This window comes from Apis florea, unplaced genomic scaffold, assembly GCF_048593485.1.
Source record: "Apis florea isolate Af1SG1 unplaced genomic scaffold, ASM4859348v1 contig_3081_pilon, whole genome shotgun sequence".
In the NCBI taxonomy this organism is placed as follows: Eukaryota; Metazoa; Arthropoda; class Insecta; order Hymenoptera; family Apidae; genus Apis; species Apis florea.
The window spans coordinates 3,421,626-3,443,938 of NW_028256703.1; the positions used below are offsets into that span (position 1 = coordinate 3,421,626).

The following is a 22,313-nucleotide window of genomic DNA, read 5'->3' on the forward strand; positions in this document are numbered from 1 at the left end:
CACCAAATTCCTCTTTCCTTCATTCGCGTTACTTAATTTACTCACTTATTATCGAAAGGTTGCAAAATATGAATCGAATTTGCAAAATATGAAATCTAAAAATCATGAAACAGTGAACCCTTCTCTCCAACGATCTCCAACCAATTCCTTCTTTCTCCACGTATCAAAGTTTAGAGGACCGGTAGAGTATCTATCTCTTGGGTGTAAAGTCTAAAATGTCTCGTCCCTTCTTCGTCTAATTCGACATCGTCTAATTATACTTTCAAAAGTTTGCCACCAGTAGCAAGTTTGTTAGGTCCCTATCCCTTCGGGAAATTTCTGCAAGGAATTTTCCTTTTTTCCCTTCCTCCCTTTTTACCACCCTCTCTCCGCCTCTTATTCAACATTTAGAAACGGATTTAGAAAAGATTTCAAAAGATTTTTCCCTTCTCCTTCGTTTAATCCCTTCCACCATCTATTAATATCCAGTTTCAATCGTTTTCCCATTTTCGTTCTCCTCTTTAAACGCCCAGTTTTTTTCCCCACTTACCTTCTTTTTTTTTTTTTTTTTTTTTTACCCGCACCGAAACAAGCGCAACAAGTTCTCGTCGAGAGAGAGAGAGAGAGATTCGATTATTTTATTTGTTTTGCTTTTTTTTTCCTTTTTCCTCCTCCCCTCCTTTTATTTTCGAATACTTCGCTTCCTTTTTTTCCCCTCTCTTTTTTTTTCTATTTTCCGAACCGATCGGCGAGAGTAGGCGGTCGAAATATCGGCCACGTGACGATAACAGTACCGTTTTATTTCTCGGTCAAGTGTTGCAACGATTCGGTATTGATCGATACGCGATAATTAAACCGCTTTGGTAGGAAAATGGGAAAAACACGATCGTTTATGGCTCTTTCCAACACGACACTACGTACACTCGTATTCCATTTACCGTGTGAAGATTTTTCCTTTTTCTCTTTTTTCTCCCTCTAAAAAACTTTCCAACAAACGTCGAGCGCACACATTAAGGATTAAATCCTAAGAGAGAGAGAGAGCTTTTAGCTGCCGTTAAATGGGATTTACCGAATGGATATATCCCGACGTATCCTCTTTCAATCCGATCTTATTTTTCTAGATTTCATTTTAAATTTCCAATATCCCGTTCGAGAATCCTTCGAGGATCCTTCTCGGAATGGCACTCGCGAGACTTGAGAGGCGAATATCTAAAAGGAATAATAATAACAACGAGTGGACGATGTTTCGTGTATCGAGCGTGGAATGTCGATGCGCCAATTAGAAATATCGACGCGTTCCATTCACTTTCGCCCCGATGAAAATGAAGAGGAACCCGCCGATTCGAAAGCAACGAAAGTAAGATTCTCTTGTCCTCTGTTTGGAGAAGATGCAATGTCGTTCTGGGAAACTCTGGGGTGATCGAACCGAGGGGGGGGAGGGGACCGACGGTTCGGCTTTCGATTCGAATTTATCTTCGGAAGTCGGGACAATGTATCGATTGAGAAAGTGGAAGATGATATTCGACTCCGCGCGTGTCTCGTTTCCGCGGATCCGAAGGAAAACCGAAGGAAATCGGTCTCTCGATTAATAAGTTAATACGAATAAATTACAACCTCGGCGTGGAATAAACGCGCGGAACGAATGAAATGAATTTACATACTATTTGTTCTTTAATCAATCCCGTTTACATTAAATCGATTTATCGCTTTCACCACTTTGCCTTTCCAACTTTGTTATCAATTTTTTAGCTACTTAGCGTATTAACGTTTCTCTCCAATCCGAGTATCCTCTCAGCTTTTACAAATCTCGCCAGCCTGGCCCAATTTGCGCCAATTATAAATTCCCCGATCTTTCTTTCGTTTCTTCGATCCGTCGTTCTCGCGAATCATCGTGCGAATCTCGGTATAGGATCGACACTGCGAATCCGCCAACGATTCCCAAGATCGAGAACATTTCCAAGATTCGAGAATCGAATCGATTGGAGCGAGAGAGAGAGAGAGAGAGAGATTAGGAGAGAAGAGGAGAGCGGTTGGCGGATTAAATGGCAAGGTCTTTAAACGATCGCTTAATCCTATTCGAGACCTACTTTTGAGCCGGGCCGAAGGAGAAAGTAAGAGGAGCAGAGTGTAAGAGAGGAGTGACGCGCTCGAGAAAGTAAAGTCTCGTTTACACGTAAGAGGCGAGAGTGTTGTGCCAGTGTTTTTTTTTTTTACCGAGAGACGGTACACGCATTACGCCGGAATAGAATCGCGATTACCACATTTTAATTTTCTTGAAAATTTGTAGGTCGAGCAACTAGCAAACCCCACCTCGTCTCTCCCCCCCACCCTTTCACTCTCTTTTTCTTTTCGCCGTCCTTTCTTTTTAATTTCAATCTCGAAAGCGGATTACACGACGCGATAATACTTCACGCGGCGGAATTGTTTCTCTTTTCAACGCGGATATCGTCCAGTTTCTTTCCTATTTTTTTTTTTTTTGTTTTTCGACAAAAGATTGAGATATATTTCATAACGAACGATTTGATTGTTTCGATTTATTATGCCGATCTTCGCGAGCGAATACGGATACATTTATGTTATATTTATGTGTGCGCGTAACTGTAAAGTAATACGAAGAAGGAAGGATGAATAGAGAGCAGACGAAACAATTTTCGTGTCTACGTTCATTACGCTTTCCCTCCTTGATCCTCGAGCTCGAACCGTTGCGTGCAACCTGAAAAAAAAGAACGTAACTTTTCCGTTACTCTCTCTTCGTTACTGTTAAACCGTTCCTATGTAAACAAACGTAAGTTTCGATCTACGAAGCGGGGGGGGGGGATACTGTTTTTAGACAGAATCGATGATGCATCGTTCAATGGTTGGCTCTGATTAAATTCTTCGCGCGTTCAAATGCAAATCGAAAATATAATATAATACTGCAACGACATATTCGTGACATCATATTCCGTCCTTTCCGTGATGTCACCCCAAAACGTGACGATCGCGATCACTTTCCCCTTCCAATTTCCAAACTTTGACCGCTTCTCTCTCTCTCTCTCTCTCTCTCTCTTTCTTTATAACTAAAGTTATAAGAATTATTTTTTATTTTTTATTTCGAAACGATAGGATCCAAACTTTGACCGCTTCTCTCTCCTTAATTAAAATTACAAGAGTTATTTTTTATTTCGAAACGATAGACGACGCGATAGGATCGATTCGACGAAACAAACGGTTCGTTAAAAGATGATGTTGAATCAGATGTTTCCCCCTTTCTTTCTACGTCGAATTTGTAGCATTTGTGAATCAAACGATCGCATTTAGAGGCGCGCCTTTTGAATCACTGGTGCAAGTTTTCACCCGACATACAAATCGACGATTTATCATTACGCGATTATCCAACTGCAATTACATGGAGATTGTGCTTGCTTGCTGTGCGATGATTCTGTTACAACAGCGTTTCAATGTTTCGTTACACAAATCGTTCGATTTTATGGAACGAGCATCGACGAGTTTATTATATCGTTCTGAAAATTCAATTCAATTTTGACGGTTTAATCGTTGAATCTGTTCGTCACGATTCTGGAAAAAAATTATATTAAATATACATATTTTTTCGTTGCTTGCAAGAGATTTTTTATAAACGTTTATCCGTTTGGATGGAAACATTAGACTTTCCAGTTCACGGAGAAAGTTATGCATTAACGGGTCCGCACCGCAGACTCGTCCAGATAGATGAATAACGGCGCAACGATGATCCAGTGTTGAGGAGCGTTGCTTCTGCCAGGGGCTTCGACCTAGTTTCTTTCTTTCTTTTTTTTTCTTTCTACTTCGATTGAACGCGTTCGATCAAACCAACCTCTCGTTACAACGTTTTCACGTCAGAATTTGAAGATAACGCGTAAAGACGAGAGGCGAGATTCCTCTTTCGTTAGAGGGAATTGGCTTTTCGAAAAACAAAGTCTTCTTTAAGCAAAGGGTGTCAATGGAAGAAAATAAATTCTCTCTAAATTATATTCCGCGTTTACACACGGCGTTGAGAATCAGAACAATCGAATTCCCGAGCAAGACCCAATTCTATAGATCGTCCCTATTTCCATTAGTTCGATGATATAACGTATGTGCATATTGAAAATCTAGGAACGAGAAAGACCGTCTTCTTATTATTTCTTCGATAAGATAAATAAGATATGGGAAGAGATAGGTGCAACGTTACTGTTTGGAGTTTTAATAAATCGTCACCTAAATTCACTCGATTTTCGTCACGAGGAACTTACTCTTTACTTTCCTCATCGATAGGTGACACGCAACGATCTCGTCTCCCTTCGGATACGTTTTCTATTTAGAGATGGAAAGGATCGGAGGCTAAGTAGCTGGATGCTTCATCGAGTAATTAGAGAAGACAGTAGTAGCCTCCTTTCTTGACGAATGGAAATAACGTGTAAGCGTGGGAGAACGCATTAATTACAAAGAATTTCTTGATATCGAAGGAATAAAATACTTCTCCTTCTTCGTTATTTTCTATTCTCGACTTTTTTTTCTCTTTTCTGACGAAATACCGTTTTATCAATCGATTATTAAACGCTCGTGGAACGGAATCAAAGAGAACGACGATTAAAAAGAACGATTATCGAATAATACGAATTCCACGAGTACCTTTCGGATCCTTGAGCAGCCGCGTCATCAAAACGGATGTGAACGTTTCGAGAGTGTTGCGCGAGAAAATATTTACACCAGGATATTACGCGAGCAGAAATGACGTGTTAGCATATACGTAAGTCTCTGAATAAACCAGCTTCGATTCGTGATTCGACGATGAAACAACAAAATTCCATATCGATTGCAAACACGCTCGGGATCCGAATTCATGGAAAAAAATCATTTCACGATTCCCCTGGTATACACAAGAAATCATCGCTTGGAGAAACACATAGAGCACAGAAAAGCGAGATACGTGGCTCCAACTTTCTCAAAACTAGATTTCTCGAGTATCGAGACGACGATGAGATGGGTGATTTTGGATCTTTGGAGAGATCCATTTAGAAGGCTGGGAGAATCGTCGAAAATGTTCTCTCTCTCTTCCGTCCACTTTCTCCTCTCTTTTGTAGAAATAATAATTTAAGTTAAGATATATAACAATGGATTCCGACTCGTGGAAATTATCTTTCAATTCCGTCCTCTTCAACGTTCAACGATTTTTTTCAACGTAATTGATTAATCGAATTTCAATCAAGCAATTATTATGGGACACGACGTTACGAGGAGGTCGGGTTTCTACCATGTTTACCATGCTACGTCGAAGGAATTGACTTTCCAATTCGTACTCGCCTCGATCGGATAGATCGACTTCTTCTTCTTCTTCTTCTTCTTCTTCTCGATTTCTTCGACGGGGAGAATCCTTCCATCTGCTTGTTTTCGTTCTGGACGAGGAGCAGCTCGTTCCACGATCGATCTCCTCTCTTCGTGCTCCTTCGAGGAGGCACAATGGTCGGCGTTTATTTTTTTCCTTTTTTTTTTTCTTCTTCTCTGCAGAATTAATGGCCCAGAGTTAATTGCCCGGAATTGCTTCCAAACCGCCTCACGGAACGAGCAAACCGCTGTAAAATCACCGTCGAATAGCGAAGAAGAAAGGAAGAAAGAAGCATCGACGATTGCGAGGATTTGGAAATCGAATTCGTGGAAACGAAGAAAAAGTTGCATTTTCTTTTCTCAGAGGGCATCGAGTTAAAGCATTACATCTCGTACGAGTATTTCATCTCGCGCGAGAAAATCGAAGAAAATTCCCCCTGGAGAGAAGGAGAAGAAGATTGGGTCGTTTAATGGCGCGTCTCGTTTTATTTATGCCGTTGTCGATTTAACGAGAAACTTTCCCACCCGCGCGACTCAAAACTTTCTTCTCACGTGTATCCCTCCTCTTCGAGAGATCCCTTAAGAGGATGCGGCAAAACGTGCATTATTCACCGACCATTCAACATTTTCAATTCCGCAAACTTCCGTTCTTCTCTTCTTCATCTTCCTCTCACCTCTTTTCTTTCTTTTTAAAGAAAGATTCGAAGCGTACTCGAAGCGTACTCGTTTGGAGGCAAGAGTCGGAGAGGGTTGGTGGTTGCACGCGAGGGGGAGAAGAAGAAGAAGAAGAAGAAGAAGAAGAAGAGGAGGAGGAGGATGTCGAGGACGTATCCCTTGGATCGATCGATCGATCGAATTTTCCCGTTCGAGCGAACGGAGAGAAGAGTTCGAGCAGTTGGTGTCGATCTGGTGGGGGACACGCGAGAGAGTTTTACGTACCGAAATGAAACTACTCGGCGGAGAAAGTGAGAGCCGACGTAGCGGACGGGCTGGGTAACGACGAGCAGGCGACTGGGGCCCCTCGAGACGAGAGGATAGACATGGTGCAGGCCCTCCATCGTGTGGATCTTCCTCCTTCCTCGGAAAGATCCTCGGATAGATCGTGATCGTGGAAGAAAAAGTGAGAAAAAGAGAGAAAAGTGGAAGGAAACGAGTTTTGAAACAGTGGAATCGAGCGTTCGTCTGTAATTTTGCAATTTGTAGATTTTTACGTGTTTTGTTTTTGTTTTTTTTTTTTTTTCTTTTTCCGAACGAACTCAAAAAGTTCGACTGTTCTCGTTGGAGGGGGGGGGGGAAAAAAAAAGAAGAAGAAAGTGCGAAGATGTAGAAGACCGGCGAAGAAGCATGAAGCCGATATTCTCGGATGATCGTGGTGGAATGTTGGAACGGTACGGGTGTTAGGGTCGTAGGCAATAATCGCGATAAATAGATGAAGGGTGTCGCGATATATCGGTGAGAAGGATTGTGTTATGGTGGTGAGGACCGTTCAGGATAGACGTGGAAGAAAAAGAGGAAGAAGAAGAAGAAGAAGAAGAAGAAGAAGGAGAAGAGAGGGTGGAGCGGGTTTCTTTCTTTTGAGGAACCGCTTCTTGGAAGTGAGAGAAAAGGGAAGAAGGAAGAAGAGGGAAGAAGACGGAGAAGATCGGAAGGAAGACGAGATCGGGCTTGATTTGACAGATTGGTGAGTAAAGAAGAAGGAAAAAGTAAAAAAAAAATATACGGACCTTCGTCGGAGAGATTTTTTTCTTTTTTAAAATCTCGATGGGATAGCATCTTCTCGGACAGGTAATTCGAAGAATATTTTTTCATAATTAGATTCTCCCGTTTAAAAGATCTAGAAATTTGAGATTTTTTCCCCCCCTCCCCCTCCCGTGGGTTCCGCGAGAGATCCTTTCCCGAGATTTTTTTTTAAATTAAATTTAACGCACGGAAAGCGATGACGAACCTCGCGCAGAGTCGTTGTTGTTGGAAGGTTGTTGAGGGGGAGGAGGGGGGGCGGGGAGGGAATAATAACAAGCGGGTTGAGGAAAATTACAAGTTACTCTCAAGTTCATTCGAGTCGATGCGTTGGAAATTGTAATACAATAGCCGAGCCGATGGCCATCGGAAAAATTGAGTGAAAGTGAGAAGGTATCTGGGTATCAGCTTTTGAAAGAAAGCTGTATCACCGTGTAAAACGCGCGCCAACGAAACTAGTGATTTTCGATCGAACGAGGTGGCCATTATATATACCTGAATGAACGAATCGTGGCCTTCGCCGCGATTTAAATTTCCACGGATGGAAACTTAATGGGCTCGGTGGTGGTTTCGATGTAATTTAACGGGATTCGATCGTCGCTTAATCACGCGTGTCCACGCGTGAAATTGTCGAATTTCCATAATTGGAACGTAAGTCGGATCGTTCTGTGTCATAAAAAGTCAGAACGAAGAAATTTCGAGGGAAATTCGTAAAAATAAATTAATTCGGACGAAAGAAATTGCGTTCGTAGAAGTTCAACAGGATTACGAGAGAAAGATTAAGAGAGAAAATTTCTCGCGGAGAATTGGCAATGGGTATCGAAGTATTCAACTTTCCGATCTCGTAGCGAGTGAAAGTACTTCCGTTCTTTTCCAAAAGGAGACGAGCAAAGGGGACGAGCATTAAGGATGCACGGTCCGCTACCGTTCTACCGATTGCCTAAACACCACTCCCCGTTTACGTAACACCGCTCCCCCCGTTGCCCCGATACAACTTTGAGGAGAAACGCGCGACAACAACCCACGAAACCGTGTGCTCTTCGATGTTTCTTTTTTTTTTTTTTCCTCCTCCGCGGAATTAACGAAACGATACCCAGCGTTAATATAAACGTTCCACTCAGCGCGCTCTTCTTTCTCCCGCGATAAAACACGAGAGTTTCGATCAAAGAATTTTCTACCATTGAATATCAAGCGAGATAAATTACAGATTGGCAAAACGGTATGAATATTCGATCGACGTCGGCACATTCGCGTTTGTTCGACACACTTTTTCTTCTCTCGTTTCCAACTCTCTGAGACCTTGGCTGAGATTACTCCGTTTTACGCGGGCAATTAATTTCTCCTAGAAGAAAGTAACAATGCAGATCGTTCCGCGATCGTTCCGCCATTCGTTTCGTTTCGTCTCGTTCCCTCGACGAGAGGAGAGGAGGGGAGAGGACGAGAGAGTTGGGCGGGGAGCGAAATTTTGAATCGGACGGAATCGACGTGGAAGAAGACCGCGAGACGGATTCGTTACACAATGGAAAGTGTTGTAGCTGGTCGTGAAAAGGGGTATCTCGCGAACTAGACCGCGAACGAGCGTACTTCTTTTCAAGGCCACGAAGAAAGAGCGCAACGTTTTGTTCGGATTTCTTCGAACCGGTTTCCCTCGAAAGGGGCGGAGGAACCCGTTGCCCCCTTCACGCCACCGTCAAACCACCGATCAAGGTCGCCTTATAGAAAAATCAAACCAAGGGAAAAACGTCGCCGTTTTCCAGATTCTTTCGAGTTTCGATCGAGTATCGTCGCTCGAAAATCATCGAAAACCTTCAGCATCTCGGCGAGAAACTGTTCATCGGCAGTGTTTCGTTTCCCGAAGCAAAAGGATCCCCGATACGATCGAGGTGGATCGCGGGAGGAAAGAAACGGGGCCGGGGATCGGACGAAAACAAAATTTCACGCGCGTGCCTCTCTTATTTTGCCTTTTTTTTTTCTTTTCCTCCGTTCGCTTTCGGCGAAAGTAAACGGCGCCTGTGCGCGTTGCGCGGAGAAAGTAATGGATCGCGCTCTTAATGTCGGTTCACACGGAATTTCGGACGGCGGGGGGGGGGAGGGGGAAGGGGTGGAGGGGGATTGGGCCCGGCGCCAATCGGCTGCCACCGGCCACCACCTCGCCTTTCTCGAAACAGCTGGGGGACTCGAACGCTGCTACTACGATTATGCGTGTCTTCGACGCAACGTCTTCCCTCGTACGCGGGAGAAGAAACTCTCCAACTCTGCTTACTTTCGAGCACGATAGCGCCGATTCTCCTCACCTAGCCGTGGCGGTGAGGTGAAAGTTCGCAAATCGCTGAACCTTTTTTTCCCTTCCTCGTTCCGAATTTCCGAGTGAATCGAGTTGAAACGGGTGTTATTACGGGAGTAATACGAATAAAGATGAATAGCGCGTGAGGGGGGAGAAAAGAAACAACTTTCGTCTGGATGCAAGGTCGGCAATTTTCTCTTCCTTAACGGAGAACGAAGGCAACAATTAAAATACATTGGCGTCGACATGTCGATCGAACTAGCTTTTAAATCCAGTTAGAAGAAACTGGTTCGTTTCGTTTTCTACCGGGTTTCACTTTTCTTCTTATCGTTTCCGTTTCTCTCGTTTCCCTGCGAATCGTCGTTCGTTCGACAAAACTTTGAAAAAATTGTCGTCCCTCGTCGCAGTTACGATCTTACTTTTAATCTCTGTACAACAGTTCCCTCGATCATTAGAACGTGGTTGGCGAGATTGTTGCGAGGAAGAAAAATGGATAAAGAAGAAAAAGGACGGTGGTCGATGGCTCGTAACTTCCGGCGAAGAGGGTGGCGGCGTGAACATGAACTTCACACCGCCGTGAGCGCAAGAAGCGCACTTTCACTTCTACTCGGACTACTCGGCAGAGCCAATGACCTACTAACACATCGAACCGTTCACATCGCCGCTCCGATGTTATTCCGCCAAGGACGTTCCGATTCGTTCGATACGTTCAATTATCCCTTCTACGAAAGAAAGGAAAAAAAAAAAAGGAAAAGACCGAGACCACTTTTTTTAAACTTTGCTAACAAACTCTCTTCTCTCCACCTCTCATCGTCTACTAACTGCGAGATGAATCCTTCGATATTCTTCGCCCGATTCCTTCCTTCGCTTCCTCTTCCTTTTCCCCGTCGATTCATCAACGACAATGGCCGAGGATTTTTAAATCGTCCGTTACGAAACGGAGTGACAAGTACCGTTACGTGGTTAAATTGTCCTGAACGCGGTGATCAACTCTGCAATGAACGACGATATAAAATTCCCGCCCCCGCGTTTTCACTCCTCCTCTCGATAACTGACCAACCGGAGGATGTTGTTCGTGGAACGAATCTGCCTGAATCATTGAATCGACGCGTTTCGTTTCCTGCCTTCGAGGCCTGACCCTCTTTTTACTTTCACGGGCCGCGACGACGTGACGCAAACAACATATTTTCGACGAAGAATTCGCTCCTCTTCGAATTTCTTCTTCTCTCGGGCGGATCGAATCGCTAGGCAACGCGATCTTCCTTTCGGCCGAAGTTAAAAAGAAACGACGTTCTCCTTTTCGATTTGGACGGATTCGTTTGTCGAGGCACGAAACGGTCGCGTGCGATGCAACTGGCTTCGTGGTAAAAGAAGAAGAAGAAGAAGGATTCGAAGAGGATCCGTCAGGAGGAGCTGCGTGTTTTTCCATGGCTCGTTAACCATAGCTCGATCGTGCTGCTTCGTTCTTTTTGGAAAATTGATTCCAGCGATCGGCCGAATCGAATAGTTTGATCGCGAGAGAAAATGCCAGAAGAAATTCGCGGATTCTAAGGAACGATCGGATCAGAATTATTCTCGTGTGCAAGAAAAAAAAAAAAAAAATGGAATCGACCGCGACACCTTTCGATTTTCTCTCTCTCTCTCTCTCTTTGTCGAGAACTGTTTGCTCTTTCGTCACGTTTTATCTCGACCGCTTTACACGCTATGCCTCTTGCCCCGAAAGATACCGTATCGAATGTTTAACAATTTGCACGAGTTAATTGAAAGAGGCTATCGGCGAAATAAAGTGGCTGCGAGATAAGTTTCGAGAGAGAACCCGTTTTCCACGGGGAGGGATAAATTGAATTCAAACGCTTTGCTCAAATGATATTCGACTTGTTAACACATATAACGCGATAGTGGAAGGACAAACAGCGAGAGAAAAAAAGAAAAGAATGAGTTTCCAAGAGAGGTGTTGAAGTTCCAACCGAGAACCCTTTTTCTTTTTCCAATTTTTTTTCTTTCAAAAATCCCCTTACTCCTCGGATTTGCATTGCAGCCAAACGACGATGGATGCAGCCAGATCGTGCCAATGGATACTCATAGGAATACTCCTCGTCGTCTCGTCGAATCGCGCCACCAGCAGTCGCGCGGGATCGATACAGGGATCGAGCCTTGGCAGATCGAAGACGATCTTCGATCCCGGTTACATGGAGGCGTCGCGTGGCAACGATGGGAATCGGACCGAGTTGACCGTCAACTCGCCTCGTAGACGCCGATACGTTCGATTCCCGACAGGGCCGGCCGGATATCTGTTCGAGGGTGGTGGCGGTCCTCCGATAGGGAGGAACCTCGGAGGTTTATATCCAGGAGGTGTTCCCCGTTTCCCGTCGTGGAGGCAGCACAAATCGATCTGGAGAAGTCCCATCTCGGAGTACAACAGGCCCCCTGTGATGGGCCATCGGACCCCGCGCTTGATCTTCCGCGACAACGACTTTCCGCCCCCGGTCGGGGGCAGTGCGCCCTCCTCCTTCTTTCAACAGTCCAACCACTTGCCGGATTTCGAGGACGACGCGAGAGGTATGAGTTGCGTGAGTTTAGCAGGCGGGAACGAGAGACTTCACGACTTCGTTCGACGAAAATTGATTAATTTTCTTGAGTCGTTTCTTTGACTTCGTAGATATTCCCTTTCCTCCTTCTTTTTCTTTCTTATTAATTAAATTGAATTATTGTTTCAGATCATCGAAAGCAAACGCTCGACGATTATCCTAGGTTAGAGTCAGGTACGTTTTTTTACCGTGATCGGTGGCGCAGAGATCGATCGTACCTGTTGAAAACCCGTTTTCCGGTATTTCGTTAATCGAAACGAGCGTGTATCGATACAGCCGTGTTACGTCACATTTGTACGGATATATTCGTGCTAATCGGATAACTGTAAATTAACAAGACTCCGCGCGCAATATCCCAAGTGTCGCAACTATTGTGACCGACCCGTTTCCGTCCGAGTTCACGATTTCCGTCTGGTTGCGACAGAAACGCTCCGTTCCTTCCTGTTGCTTTTACGATTTCCATCAAATCGCATCGCGATTGTATTAGCGACACTTTTCAAAACGATTGCCCAATATTTCAATACCCGTCTCTCTCGCGAAAGTGTCTCCCAAGTTAGGCTTGGAGTAATCGATTCGTCTTTTTGAAAAAGAAATGAAAGAAAGAAAGAAAGAAAGAAAGAGAACGGTTTACGGTTTAAGAGGGGCAACAGCGAAGCCACGTGGTTTTATCTCGTATTGTTTTCGTTGTTCCGAGAGAGAATGCGCGGATGGAAGAAAAAGTGGAAGAAAAAACAGTTTGCGTCCTGTTTTGTGCAGAGCCGCGTCAACAAAAAAGACCGCTGTGGAAGGGTGACGATACGTTGTGCGGTGACGGACGAAGCTGCGAATTTTTTCTAATGTGCTGGATGTCCGCTGGCCTTTTGGACGGCAGTTGCGGCGGCATCATGTTCGCTTGTTGTCAGAGGAGAGAACCGAAAGGTAGCTCCTCCGATTATAACCTGATTGAGGCACCTAGAGATCAGTCTCAGCCGCTTTCGTTGGACACTTACACGGAGACAGTCAACGACGATCGTAAGTCCTTCCTACAGAAAGCATGCCATCCGATTCTTGCACTAGCATGATCACCTCTCTCTCTCTCTCTCTCTCTCTAAACGAGTCGAGTTTTATCCATCTCTTTCTACATTACTCTTTTTCCATTTTTCCTTCTCGTTACCTCTCGACTCGAGATTATCCTATTTACTCGTTCTTACCTTTCGATTTCTCTTTCGCTCTTACTTTTTCTTTTTTGTTTTTTCTACAAAACGTTACACTTGCACTTTCTTCGGCATGTCGAAACGCTCCTCGCCTGCAAATTACTCGTCTCTTTAGCACTTGCACTTTCCTCGCCGTGTCATCGAGAACCTTCACTTTCTCTGTTCTCGCACCTTCCACGAAGAGAACCACCTATTTTTCGTATTCCCCTTTGATCCGCGAACTTTGATCTTGCACGCTAACTCTTCCTGCCTCGTTCGTCGTCGAGCCACCCATATCTTGCATGCTCATCGCGATGCAACAACGATCCTTCTTCCGCACTCCTTCTTCGACTCCTTGCGTTCTCCCTCCGTCCCTTCCTGTTTCGCATCCACTTCCGGTTTTCGCCTAGAAACCCGCGAGAAAACGGTCCTCCGTGAATTACGATCTCGAAGAATTTCAGAGAAAATTCTCTCCCTCTTTTATTCTCCAGTTCACGCTTTCCAATCTTTTTTTTTTTCTCTTTTTTTTTTTTTCAACTCGTCGAACGATCGAATTACTCCAAGTCTAACTCGATCTAACTGAATTACGGTGTTAACTCGACCAATCAGACTTTGGCTGGACGAAACACGCGCGTAGTTACGGTACAAGAATTACATTCGATTTTATTATACTAACTCCTCGAGAAATTTACTATCCGCGAATCAATACCACGACAAGGACTCGACCTTTATCCATCTAACGCGTTGAAAAAAAACGAGGTGTCCACGTCCTTTTTAAATTACAGGGTGCGGGATACCTGCCTCGAAGCAGACCGCGCAGAGAAGGATCGTGGGAGGGGACGACGCGGGGTTCGGCAGTTTTCCATGGCAGGTCAGATTTTCATCGATCGATTTTCGTGCGCATCTTTTTTTTCTTTTTTTTTTAAACAGAGAAAAAACTACTTCTACTTTCTTCAGGCGTACATACGAATCGGATCGAGCCGATGCGGCGGCACCCTCGTCAATCGATTCCACGTCGTGACTGCCGGCCACTGCGTAGCCAAGTAAGTCGAAACTCGATCCGTCCTCTCTAAATTTCATCCCTAATTTATCCTTGTTCAGGGCGTCGGCGCGCCAAGTCCAGGTCACCCTCGGCGATTACGTCGTCAATTCGGCAAGCGAGACACTGCCCGCTTACACTTTCGGCGTCAGGGAGATACGCGTTCATCCTTACTTCAAGTTCACGCCTCAGGCTGACAGGTAGGTTTGTAACGATTCCGATGGGATAAATCGAGGGGACGAAACCGAAATTTTTTTCAGATTCGACGTAGCCGTTCTTCGATTGGATCGACCGGTGCATTACATGCCTCACATAGCGCCGATCTGTTTGCCCGAGAAGAACGAGGATTTTTTGGGCCAGTACGGCTGGGCCGCTGGATGGGGCGCTTTGCAGGCTGGTAAATACAATATTTATTCGATGCGTTTGTTAAACATTGTTTGCGTCGAATTTGTTTTTAAAAAACGATCGAAATAACAGGATCGAGGCTACGCCCCAAAACTCTTCAAGCTGTGGACGTGCCCGTGATAGATAATCGGATATGCGAGAGGTGGCATCGATCAAACGGGATCAACGTGGTGATTTACGACGAAATGATGTGCGCTGGTTACCGAGGAGGTGGCAAGGACTCGTGCCAAGTAAGTGGCACTCGTCGAATCGAGTGAAAGAAGGAGGAAAAAATATATATTTTTCTCGTTTTGTAGGGTGACAGTGGTGGACCGTTGATGCTCGAGAAGACGGGGCGATGGTACTTGATAGGCATCGTTTCGGCGGGTTACTCGTGCGCGCAGCCAGGCCAGCCAGGAATCTATCATCGCGTGGCGAAAACGGTCGACTGGATAACCTACGTTATCAACTCGTAACGGAATAAACGAAACGAACGAAAGGAATATAGAGGAATCGTAAAAGCTTTGCATGAAACAAAGTTTACAATGTTACCACCGAGGAATACGCGCCGTATAATAAACAATTGTGACGTTGCGAACCGATTGTTAAAAGTCAGATGTTGCTCGTCTTCGAGGTTTGGAAGGACGAGGTTTGTTTCGTCGTGCGTCCATTTCTATTCGTGTACAATTCTTCCAAAAAGACGAGACGAGAGGCGATGTCGAATAGAAATTCTTTCGTCTCGAGTTCTTCTTTCACCGATTTAATCGAGTCCTTTGCGCCAAGAATTTTATCTTTTATCCTTTTCGACAAACGTAAACGGCGATGCGAAATTATATCACATGTTTGTAAATTAAGCGCGTGCGACTTCGCGTTTAATAAAACGTTTTTTTTTTTTACTTTACTCGTTCGTCTTATTATCTTGAGGGAGGAGGATGAGGATGAAAGAAGAAAATCTTTTTACATTAAAAACATACTTTTGTTATTCGACAACCGATATAACTCAACGCAAGCATAATACGTTGCTTAATAGCAGGGCAACGCTTTTTTTTTTTTATTTTTATTTTTTTTATTTTTAAGTATGTGATTTTCATCGCGTATATAAGTACACATTTATTCTCGTTTATTCGTTTCAACGATAAGCATCCGCGACAACGAAATGTCAAACATCTGCGTTGTAGGATCGTAGGAGGCGTTGGCTCTCGAGGTTCGATTAAGTAAGATAATCTTGGGGATAAACTACGATATAGTTTCTCATCTTCGCACACCAACAAAAAAAAAAAAAAAAAAGAATTACGCTATGCTTCCCGCTTTCGCGACGAAATAATAAATAATTTTTCCGACGATCCTTCATTGATCGACGCTCGTCAACGAGCGTCATTTCCTTATTTTTGATAACAACTTGTTGGCATCGAGCCGACGAAAATCAGACTAGATATCGTTCAATCACTGAAAACAATTAAGAAAAAAGAAAAAAATAAAAAAAAGAAAAAAAAAAACGCTCGTCGTGAAAACGGGAAATGTATCAATTCCCTACCAGTTGTGTAATCTAATTTACAAAAAATTAATTTCGATTCGCTATACATCCTGTCACATGGAGCTCGTATCCGTGTAGTATCATCTTTCATTTTAAGTAAATATCTTTAAAACCGCAGTGAAAAGAGACGGTGTTTAAACGCGAGAGTTCCCGAGAAAAAAAGGAAAAAAAGAAAAGAAAAAAAAAAAGAAAGAAAGAAAAAAGTATCTACCTATCTACGTCGTACGATCTGCGTCAAAAATCTGTTCTTCTTCCACGAGAAGAGGCTTAAACCCTGGCCTTAAACAGGGCGAGTTAAAATTCATCTTCTAAGTTAAATAAACTAACGATAATACTTTCTCGTTTGAGAGTGGTACGCTCGAATACTAATAAAGGAGGAGGACGAAGAAATATCGGGTCAAAAGGGACCCGATCGAGGTGCTCGATCGAGCATCGCCGGTTATCAAGCTGTCGTGAACGCCGCGGCATTCTAAATGCATTCTTGTGAACGATATTTATAGAGATTTATAGAGATCGTGTCGGGAATTCGCCAGTTTCGATCGGTGGATCGTGAATCACTTTCGATTCTGTTCTTGATTCTTAAATTACAATTACAATTTCTCGAACGGTTGTAACAGTTGAAACAGTCTTGTCGTGTCGCAACATTGTCATGGGGCAACAAATGCACTGACAAATTGAGCGGAGATGCATCTCCGTGGCGATCCAATCCTAGAGAAGAAATCGTGCAGATACTTTGAACAACGAACCACGCCCTGTTCCTCGATTGCAGCTTGTTTGTTGAATCTATTTATTTCGCTCGTTGCTCAAAGTATCCGTGTGCTCGATTCGAATCCGAGGTGAATCGATTCGCTCCCTTCTACGACGGTAGAATATCGAGTTCAAGGACACTTTGTGTAGTGGGAGACAAGCCGTCTTCGCTTTTGTGCATCAAGATGTTTTTCAAATCCCTCAATTTCTGCGGTTGAAGAGCCATAGCCGAGTTTCTGGGCAAGGTCGCGATCGGATTGGTGCTGTGACTCTTGAACGGCTTTTCGTATCGATTGATCCCCTTCTCGGATTCCGAATTGTATCTTCTCTTCCCCGTTAGCTCCGTGTTCGGTTGCATCGCAACCGTGTCCCTGTCCTCGAAGCAGGGGACCGTTTGCATCGACATGGTGTTCCTGCGATCGTTGAACAAAGATCTGGGATTCAGGGTGACCTCTCTTGCCGAGCCGAAGTGCTTGAAATTCGCGCAGATGGGATTGTTCATGAGACTGGTGTCCGCCGGATGGCAGGGCTCGGGCACGCGTTTCTCGATCTTGATCTCGGTTACGTTCTGACGGATCAGAATGTCAGGCGCCGCTTCGGGCAACGGCTCCTGGGAGATCGGTGGCCATTTTAAGTCGCGCGCCATGTCACGGTCGATCGCGAGAAACTTTCGCCTTGATTTGTCTACGTTGTGCCAACGGTAGCGTAATTTCCTAAAAACGAGGTAGTCGACGAACACGTATTCCATCAGCAACGAGATCAAAAAGTTGGCGACGCCGTATCCGACCAGGATGAAACGAAAGCCAACATCGTCCGGAAGTATCAGCTCGAACCAGTTGCTCAGCCACTCGAAGGGGAAGGTAGCGAGGTAGACGGAGAAGAGGCTGAGAAGGATGAACGAGGTGAGCAGCCCGTAATTCGTGAACAGGGACTTTCTGTACGGATGACCCTTCGAGAACGTCACAGCCAGAATGATATACTGCATGGAACTGATTATGAAAACTGTGTAATTTTCCGTGCAGCTCACGTCGTCTTTGTTCTCGGCCGCTTTGAGCGTGGCGTTGAACGGCACGAACCACTCCATCTGCTCGAGGTGCCACAGACTGACGGATTGAAACAATGCCACGATCAAAATTTGGGTCACCAGGCTGAGAATGGGAGTGGTACTGATAAGACTGTTGAGTGGAGCTGTCTTGACCAGGGGTCCATCGTAGGCTTCGGTACGGCCAAAGAAGAATGCGAAGATCGAGATGATGAAGAGATCGATGTAGAGGAACTCGATATCCGTTAGATTCGACTCGATACCGTACAGCAACATCACGGAGATGAACTGAGTGAGCGAGTAGCTCGCCATGTATTTGAAAATTCCGAAAGAAGTGACCAGGGCTGCGCGGCCTTCGCGAATCACGGTAAGTACGCAGGAAATGTTGGTTTCGCGGCTGGTGAAGGGCGATGCTACCGAGGATTCGGTGTCGGAGAGAGAAATCCCGGTATGGGCTGCCTTCAGAGCTCCGCAATCGTTTGCCCCATCGCCTACCATGGCTGGAAATCATTTTTTTTGAAAACTCGACATTCTGATCGAAATTGAATCGAAATTACCTGAAATTAGAGGAAATGGAGTCACTTACCAACATAGTATCCCAAAGATTGCAATTCCTGGACGAGTTGTTGCTTCTGGTCCGGCGACATTCTTGCGAAAATTGCTCCACGCGTGACAAGTTTGGGAATCAGTTCCGGATAATATTGTTTGACTAGTGCCCATGTTTTGCCCGTGAGTGCAAACACGTATTTATTTTGCGAATGTTGCAAGCTGAAACGGAGGACAAACGTTAAAAACCGGGTGAATTACGTTATATACGCTTGGACAGATTTGACGAACTTACTCGTCGGATAAATAATTGATATCGTTTTCATACTTGTTCCCAAAGCCACTCTCAATCGTTTCCAAGCTAGCAACACTGTTCAGATCGGTCATTTCGCTAAGATCCGCGTGCGTTGTTGATGGTTCACTGTTGCTCTTCGTGAAGTAGATCTGTGGCTTCATCTGATTCTGTTGAGTGGCAGAGACTGCGATAACGGGTGTACCTGGTTTCACGATATCACAATCTCTGGCGACTGACAGTGCAGTCAGCATGTTGTCGCCGGTCACCATAACGGTTTTTATACAGGCAGTATTTAGAGCACTGATCACAGGTGTAGTTTCCGGCTTCAATCTATTTTCCATGATCACGAACGCTAAGAACGTAAGATCGGACTCGGCGGATTCGCGACTCAATCGTTGAACCTTGGCGTAAGGAAGACGGTTCAAAGATTTGTGCGCGAGGCCGATTACGCGGTAACCTTCCGAAGTATAATCTTGCAACACGGTGCCAAAGTCTGGTGGAACTGTGAAAAACAACGTGATTAAATTGTAATTTGAAAAAAGAAAAAAAAAAAACAAATATTTTTTTTAAACACAACATTTGTCGTTTGTTTGCAACACTTACTGGATTCTGCTCTGGAAAGGCTGAGTATCATTTCTGGGCTGCCTTTGCAATATAGATCGTAATGATTAGCTCCCAACGTCCTCGTTATCACGCTCATCCTCTGAAGACTAGACGTGAACGGAAATTGACGAACGATTCCAATTTCTAAACCTTGCTCCCCCAACTCCGTCGTGGAACCAGCCAACGTGGTATCGAGGTTGTTCAACGAGATGTTATCCATCACGTCCGAAGACATGGAGTTTTGCCGGCTGAGCGATATTCTTATCTCGGTGGGTAGTTTCTTCAGCAGCTTGGAGCCCTTCGGCGGCCGTACTATCGTAGGAAAAAGCATAGAGAATTTCGACGTATCGGACACATCGGGTTCCTCCAACGTCCAGCCAGTAGACTCGAACATTTTTAAGTCAAGCGGATCACCCACGGGTTGATTCTCTATTATAGTGATTCCGTGACACGTTACCATTCCGATTAGAAGATCGTTCAGGGGCAAAGACGCGATGTCTTTAACGGGTGGCTGGAACTTCCTATCGACGGAGGATACCACGCCCCACATGTCGAGGCCATCCTCAGTCAGTGTCCCGGTTTTGTCGAAACAAATGCAATCGATCGATCCCGATACATTGATGGTTCGTGGACTCGTACAGTAAATCTTGTTCTTCTCGAGTCTTCTCTGCGCTACTAAACGGCCAACGGTCATAGCCGCCGGCAGGGCTGGAGGTACTACTATGGTGATCAGATCCAACGCCTCTAGAGCGATGTGGTTGCTAGGGACACCTCTAATAGCCTTTGTCACGATGGTGTAAATCACGCCAATACTAGCTATGCCGGCCAACAAGATTACGAACTTGTACGAATCTTGTTCGAATTTGAAATCCACAGGTGGAGGATACATGATCGATCTGACCAAACCACCTTTACTGGTATTGAATCCCGTTCTAACAACCACGGCTAATACCTGTAAAAGAAAATTACACGATAATTTTGTCTATTTGATGATCAATAGAAATATTATTCAGAATTCGAATATTCCAAAAGTTACCTTTTCCGATCCATAGTATCTGGTTTGAATAACTTTGGTACCGCAAAAAAGAGTGTGTCTTGCGTGCTCCTTGGTGTCGTATATCACCTCGTTGGACGAAGGAATAGGCGTTTTCGTAACAGGAACCGATTCTCCGGTTAACATGGATTCGTTCAGAATGCAATTTCCAGTGAGAAGTACCGCGTCGCAAGGCATCAAACAACCGTGAGAGGGAATAACCAAAATGTCACCAGGTACCAATTTTTCAGCAGGCACGGTCGCTGTTTGCCCGGTCGTGCGATCTCTTATCACCGTGGCCACATCGGAAGAGTGTACAGTGGATCGCAAGTTATGTTGATTCTGCAAATCGAGCCTTGATCATCGATACAATTTAGGAGATTAAGACAGTTGAGTGAATAGAAAATCGCGTACTCGACGAGTCTGGAAGACTGCCATGATTATACCAATGCTGGACATGGTCAAGATAACCATGGCATAGTAATAATAATTGTCGGCAACCCAGAGACCGAAGCTGAACAGTTGGAAGACGTAGAATGGATTCAAAACCTCGAGACAAAGCAAAGTTAGAATACTTTTTACTGGAATCACGATTTCATTGTTTCCATAAACGCTGCGTCTGTAAGAAAACAAAGAAATATCGTTTAAGAACAAAATGTTGCGTAATAAGAATCGATCATTTTCATAATAATTTCTCTAAATATTTGCCTCATGTGTTGCTCAAGTGAATTCAATCCTTGCATTTGATGCAACGTGGAAGTCAGAACACCGGCGTCCAAACCTCGAAGCTTGAGAAATTCGGATCTCTCGGGGTCCCAAACGTAAGTTAACTTTTTGCAATGGAAAAGAACGATCGAAGATACCTCTGTGAAACATTAAAAATATTATCGTTAATCAATTTTTTTTATATATAAAAGAAAAATCCTTTCTTTTAAACATTGAATTCTTACGTTTAAATTGTCCACCGATTAAATGCAACGACAGTCTCGGATATTCTTCTTTTACTTCCTTGATAGTTATCATACTGCCGTTCTCCATCCAAGGTTCGTTATCCAATAATGACTTTCCATCGAACGGTTTGCTTCTTTAAATATGCAAAAAAAAAAAAAAAAAAACAAAAAAAAAATTATATTTGAGATATTAATAAAAATAAAATATCGTTGTTCGGATAGGGATACAGTATTATAATCTCGTAAGGAAAAACTAGAGGATAATTACAATATATCTTCAGCGGCCAAAGTCTTTAATTTTTTCACATGATAGCTCGTATGCTTTCCTTGAAATCTCTCCACCAGTAAAACAGTGTCTGCAGTTTCTAATTGACATTTGGAATGAGTCGCGAGTAACATCAAGTGTGGTATCCAATGAAAGACTAATCTAAGAAGGCCTCCGGTGATTATAATCAAGAACCATGTAATGACGGTAAAAATTTTGTTCCTTTTGTAGCTGGAAAAATTAGAAAAACGTATTATATTTAAGAATATATTGATAACATTGATCGACGCGATATGACGCGATGATGCTTACCCATAAATTTCCATTTGATCTTCCTCACCAGGATTGATGTAATCGATGCCATTCTTTAGATGAAGTATACCATTACTCTTGGTACCTAAAATAGCACAATACCCAACTAATTAGATCGATATTATTGACGACGGGTGAAGAAATTTTATAGAAATAATTGGATGAGATAAATTGGATCGTGGCAACGTGTAATACTCGTGATCATTGATTGAATGAAATATCGATTGAATGGTGCGATTATTTATGGAAGACGGTTTGATTCGAAAGGATCGTCAAGGACGATAAGATGGAATCGTTGCCAAATAATTTGAGGTGAGTAATTAGGCGATGATCCAAGCTCCTTACCCTCTAAGAGTTCCGTTTTCTGCTCGCGCTGATGGTCAGTAGTGGTATTGGTACCGCGCGCTCCAAACACGTTGTACGCGTTTCTGGCAAAGCTCAAGTTCAATTTATTCGGAGTGGGCGGCATGATGATGAT

The 22,313-nt window shown here is 44.0% G+C and overlaps 2 protein-coding genes across 5 annotated transcripts; one reads left to right on the top strand and one right to left on the bottom strand.

The window, feature by feature from the left end:
- Nucleotides 1-6,256: 6,256 nt before the first annotated feature.
- Nucleotides 6,257-15,409, top strand: LOC100870275 (uncharacterized). 3 transcript variants are annotated; one of them, XM_003694940.3, is made up of 10 exons: nt 6,257-6,985; nt 11,364-11,884; nt 12,043-12,087; nt 12,670-12,924; nt 13,871-13,956; nt 14,043-14,128; nt 14,187-14,324; nt 14,385-14,521; nt 14,602-14,759; nt 14,826-15,409. In XM_003694940.3, exons 1-10 carry the CDS (start codon nt 6,774-6,776, stop codon nt 14,982-14,984), a joined length of 1,797 nt encoding a protein of 598 aa, XP_003694988.2. In that variant the 5' UTR covers nt 6,257-6,773; the 3' UTR covers nt 14,985-15,409. The 3 variants fall into 3 exon arrangements, with proteins under 3 accessions (XP_003694988.2, XP_012343830.2, XP_086765410.1); XM_012488376.2 differs by lacking the exon at nt 12,670-12,924; XM_086909284.1 differs by lacking the exon at nt 12,043-12,087.
- Nucleotides 15,410-15,462: 53 nt separating this feature from the next.
- Nucleotides 15,463-22,313, bottom strand: anne (polyamine-transporting ATPase anne boleyn). Of its 2 annotated transcripts, none has more exons than XM_086909283.1 (11): nt 22,181-22,313; nt 21,836-21,920; nt 21,527-21,754; nt 21,259-21,392; nt 21,017-21,173; nt 20,723-20,927; nt 20,312-20,650; nt 19,276-20,227; nt 18,706-19,174; nt 18,418-18,599; nt 15,463-18,331 (listed from the first exon to the last, which is right to left on the bottom strand). In XM_086909283.1, exons 1-11 carry the CDS (start codon nt 22,302-22,304, stop codon nt 16,899-16,901), a joined length of 4,308 nt encoding a protein of 1,435 aa, XP_086765409.1. In that variant the 5' UTR covers nt 22,305-22,313; the 3' UTR covers nt 15,463-16,898. The 2 variants fall into 2 exon arrangements, with proteins under 2 accessions (XP_086765409.1, XP_003695012.1); XM_003694964.4 differs by having other exon boundaries at nt 18,673-19,174.

Bases quoted from the DNA above. Each gene is read 5' to 3' on its own strand.
- LOC100870275 (XM_003694940.3), top strand. From the start codon at position 6,774: ATGGTGGTGAGGACCGTTCAGGATAGACGTGGAAGAAAAAGAGGAAGA. The intron at 11,885-12,042 runs GTATGAGTTGCG...TTATTGTTTCAG, and splicing joins TTTCGAGGACGACGCGAGAG to ATCATCGAAAGCAAACGCTC. The intron at 14,522-14,601 runs GTAAATACAATA...TCGAAATAACAG, and splicing joins ATGGGGCGCTTTGCAGGCTG to GATCGAGGCTACGCCCCAAA.
- anne (XM_003694964.4), bottom strand. From the start codon at position 22,304: ATGCCGCCCACTCCGAATAAATTGAACTTGAGCTTTGCCAGAAACGCG. The intron at 20,928-21,016 runs GCAAATATTTAG...GTTTTCTTACAG, and splicing joins TCACTTGAGCAACACATGAG to ACGCAGCGTTTATGGAAACA. The intron at 20,228-20,311 runs GTAACTTTTGGA...TTTCTTTTACAG, and splicing joins GATACTATGGATCGGAAAAG to GTATTAGCCGTGGTTGTTAG.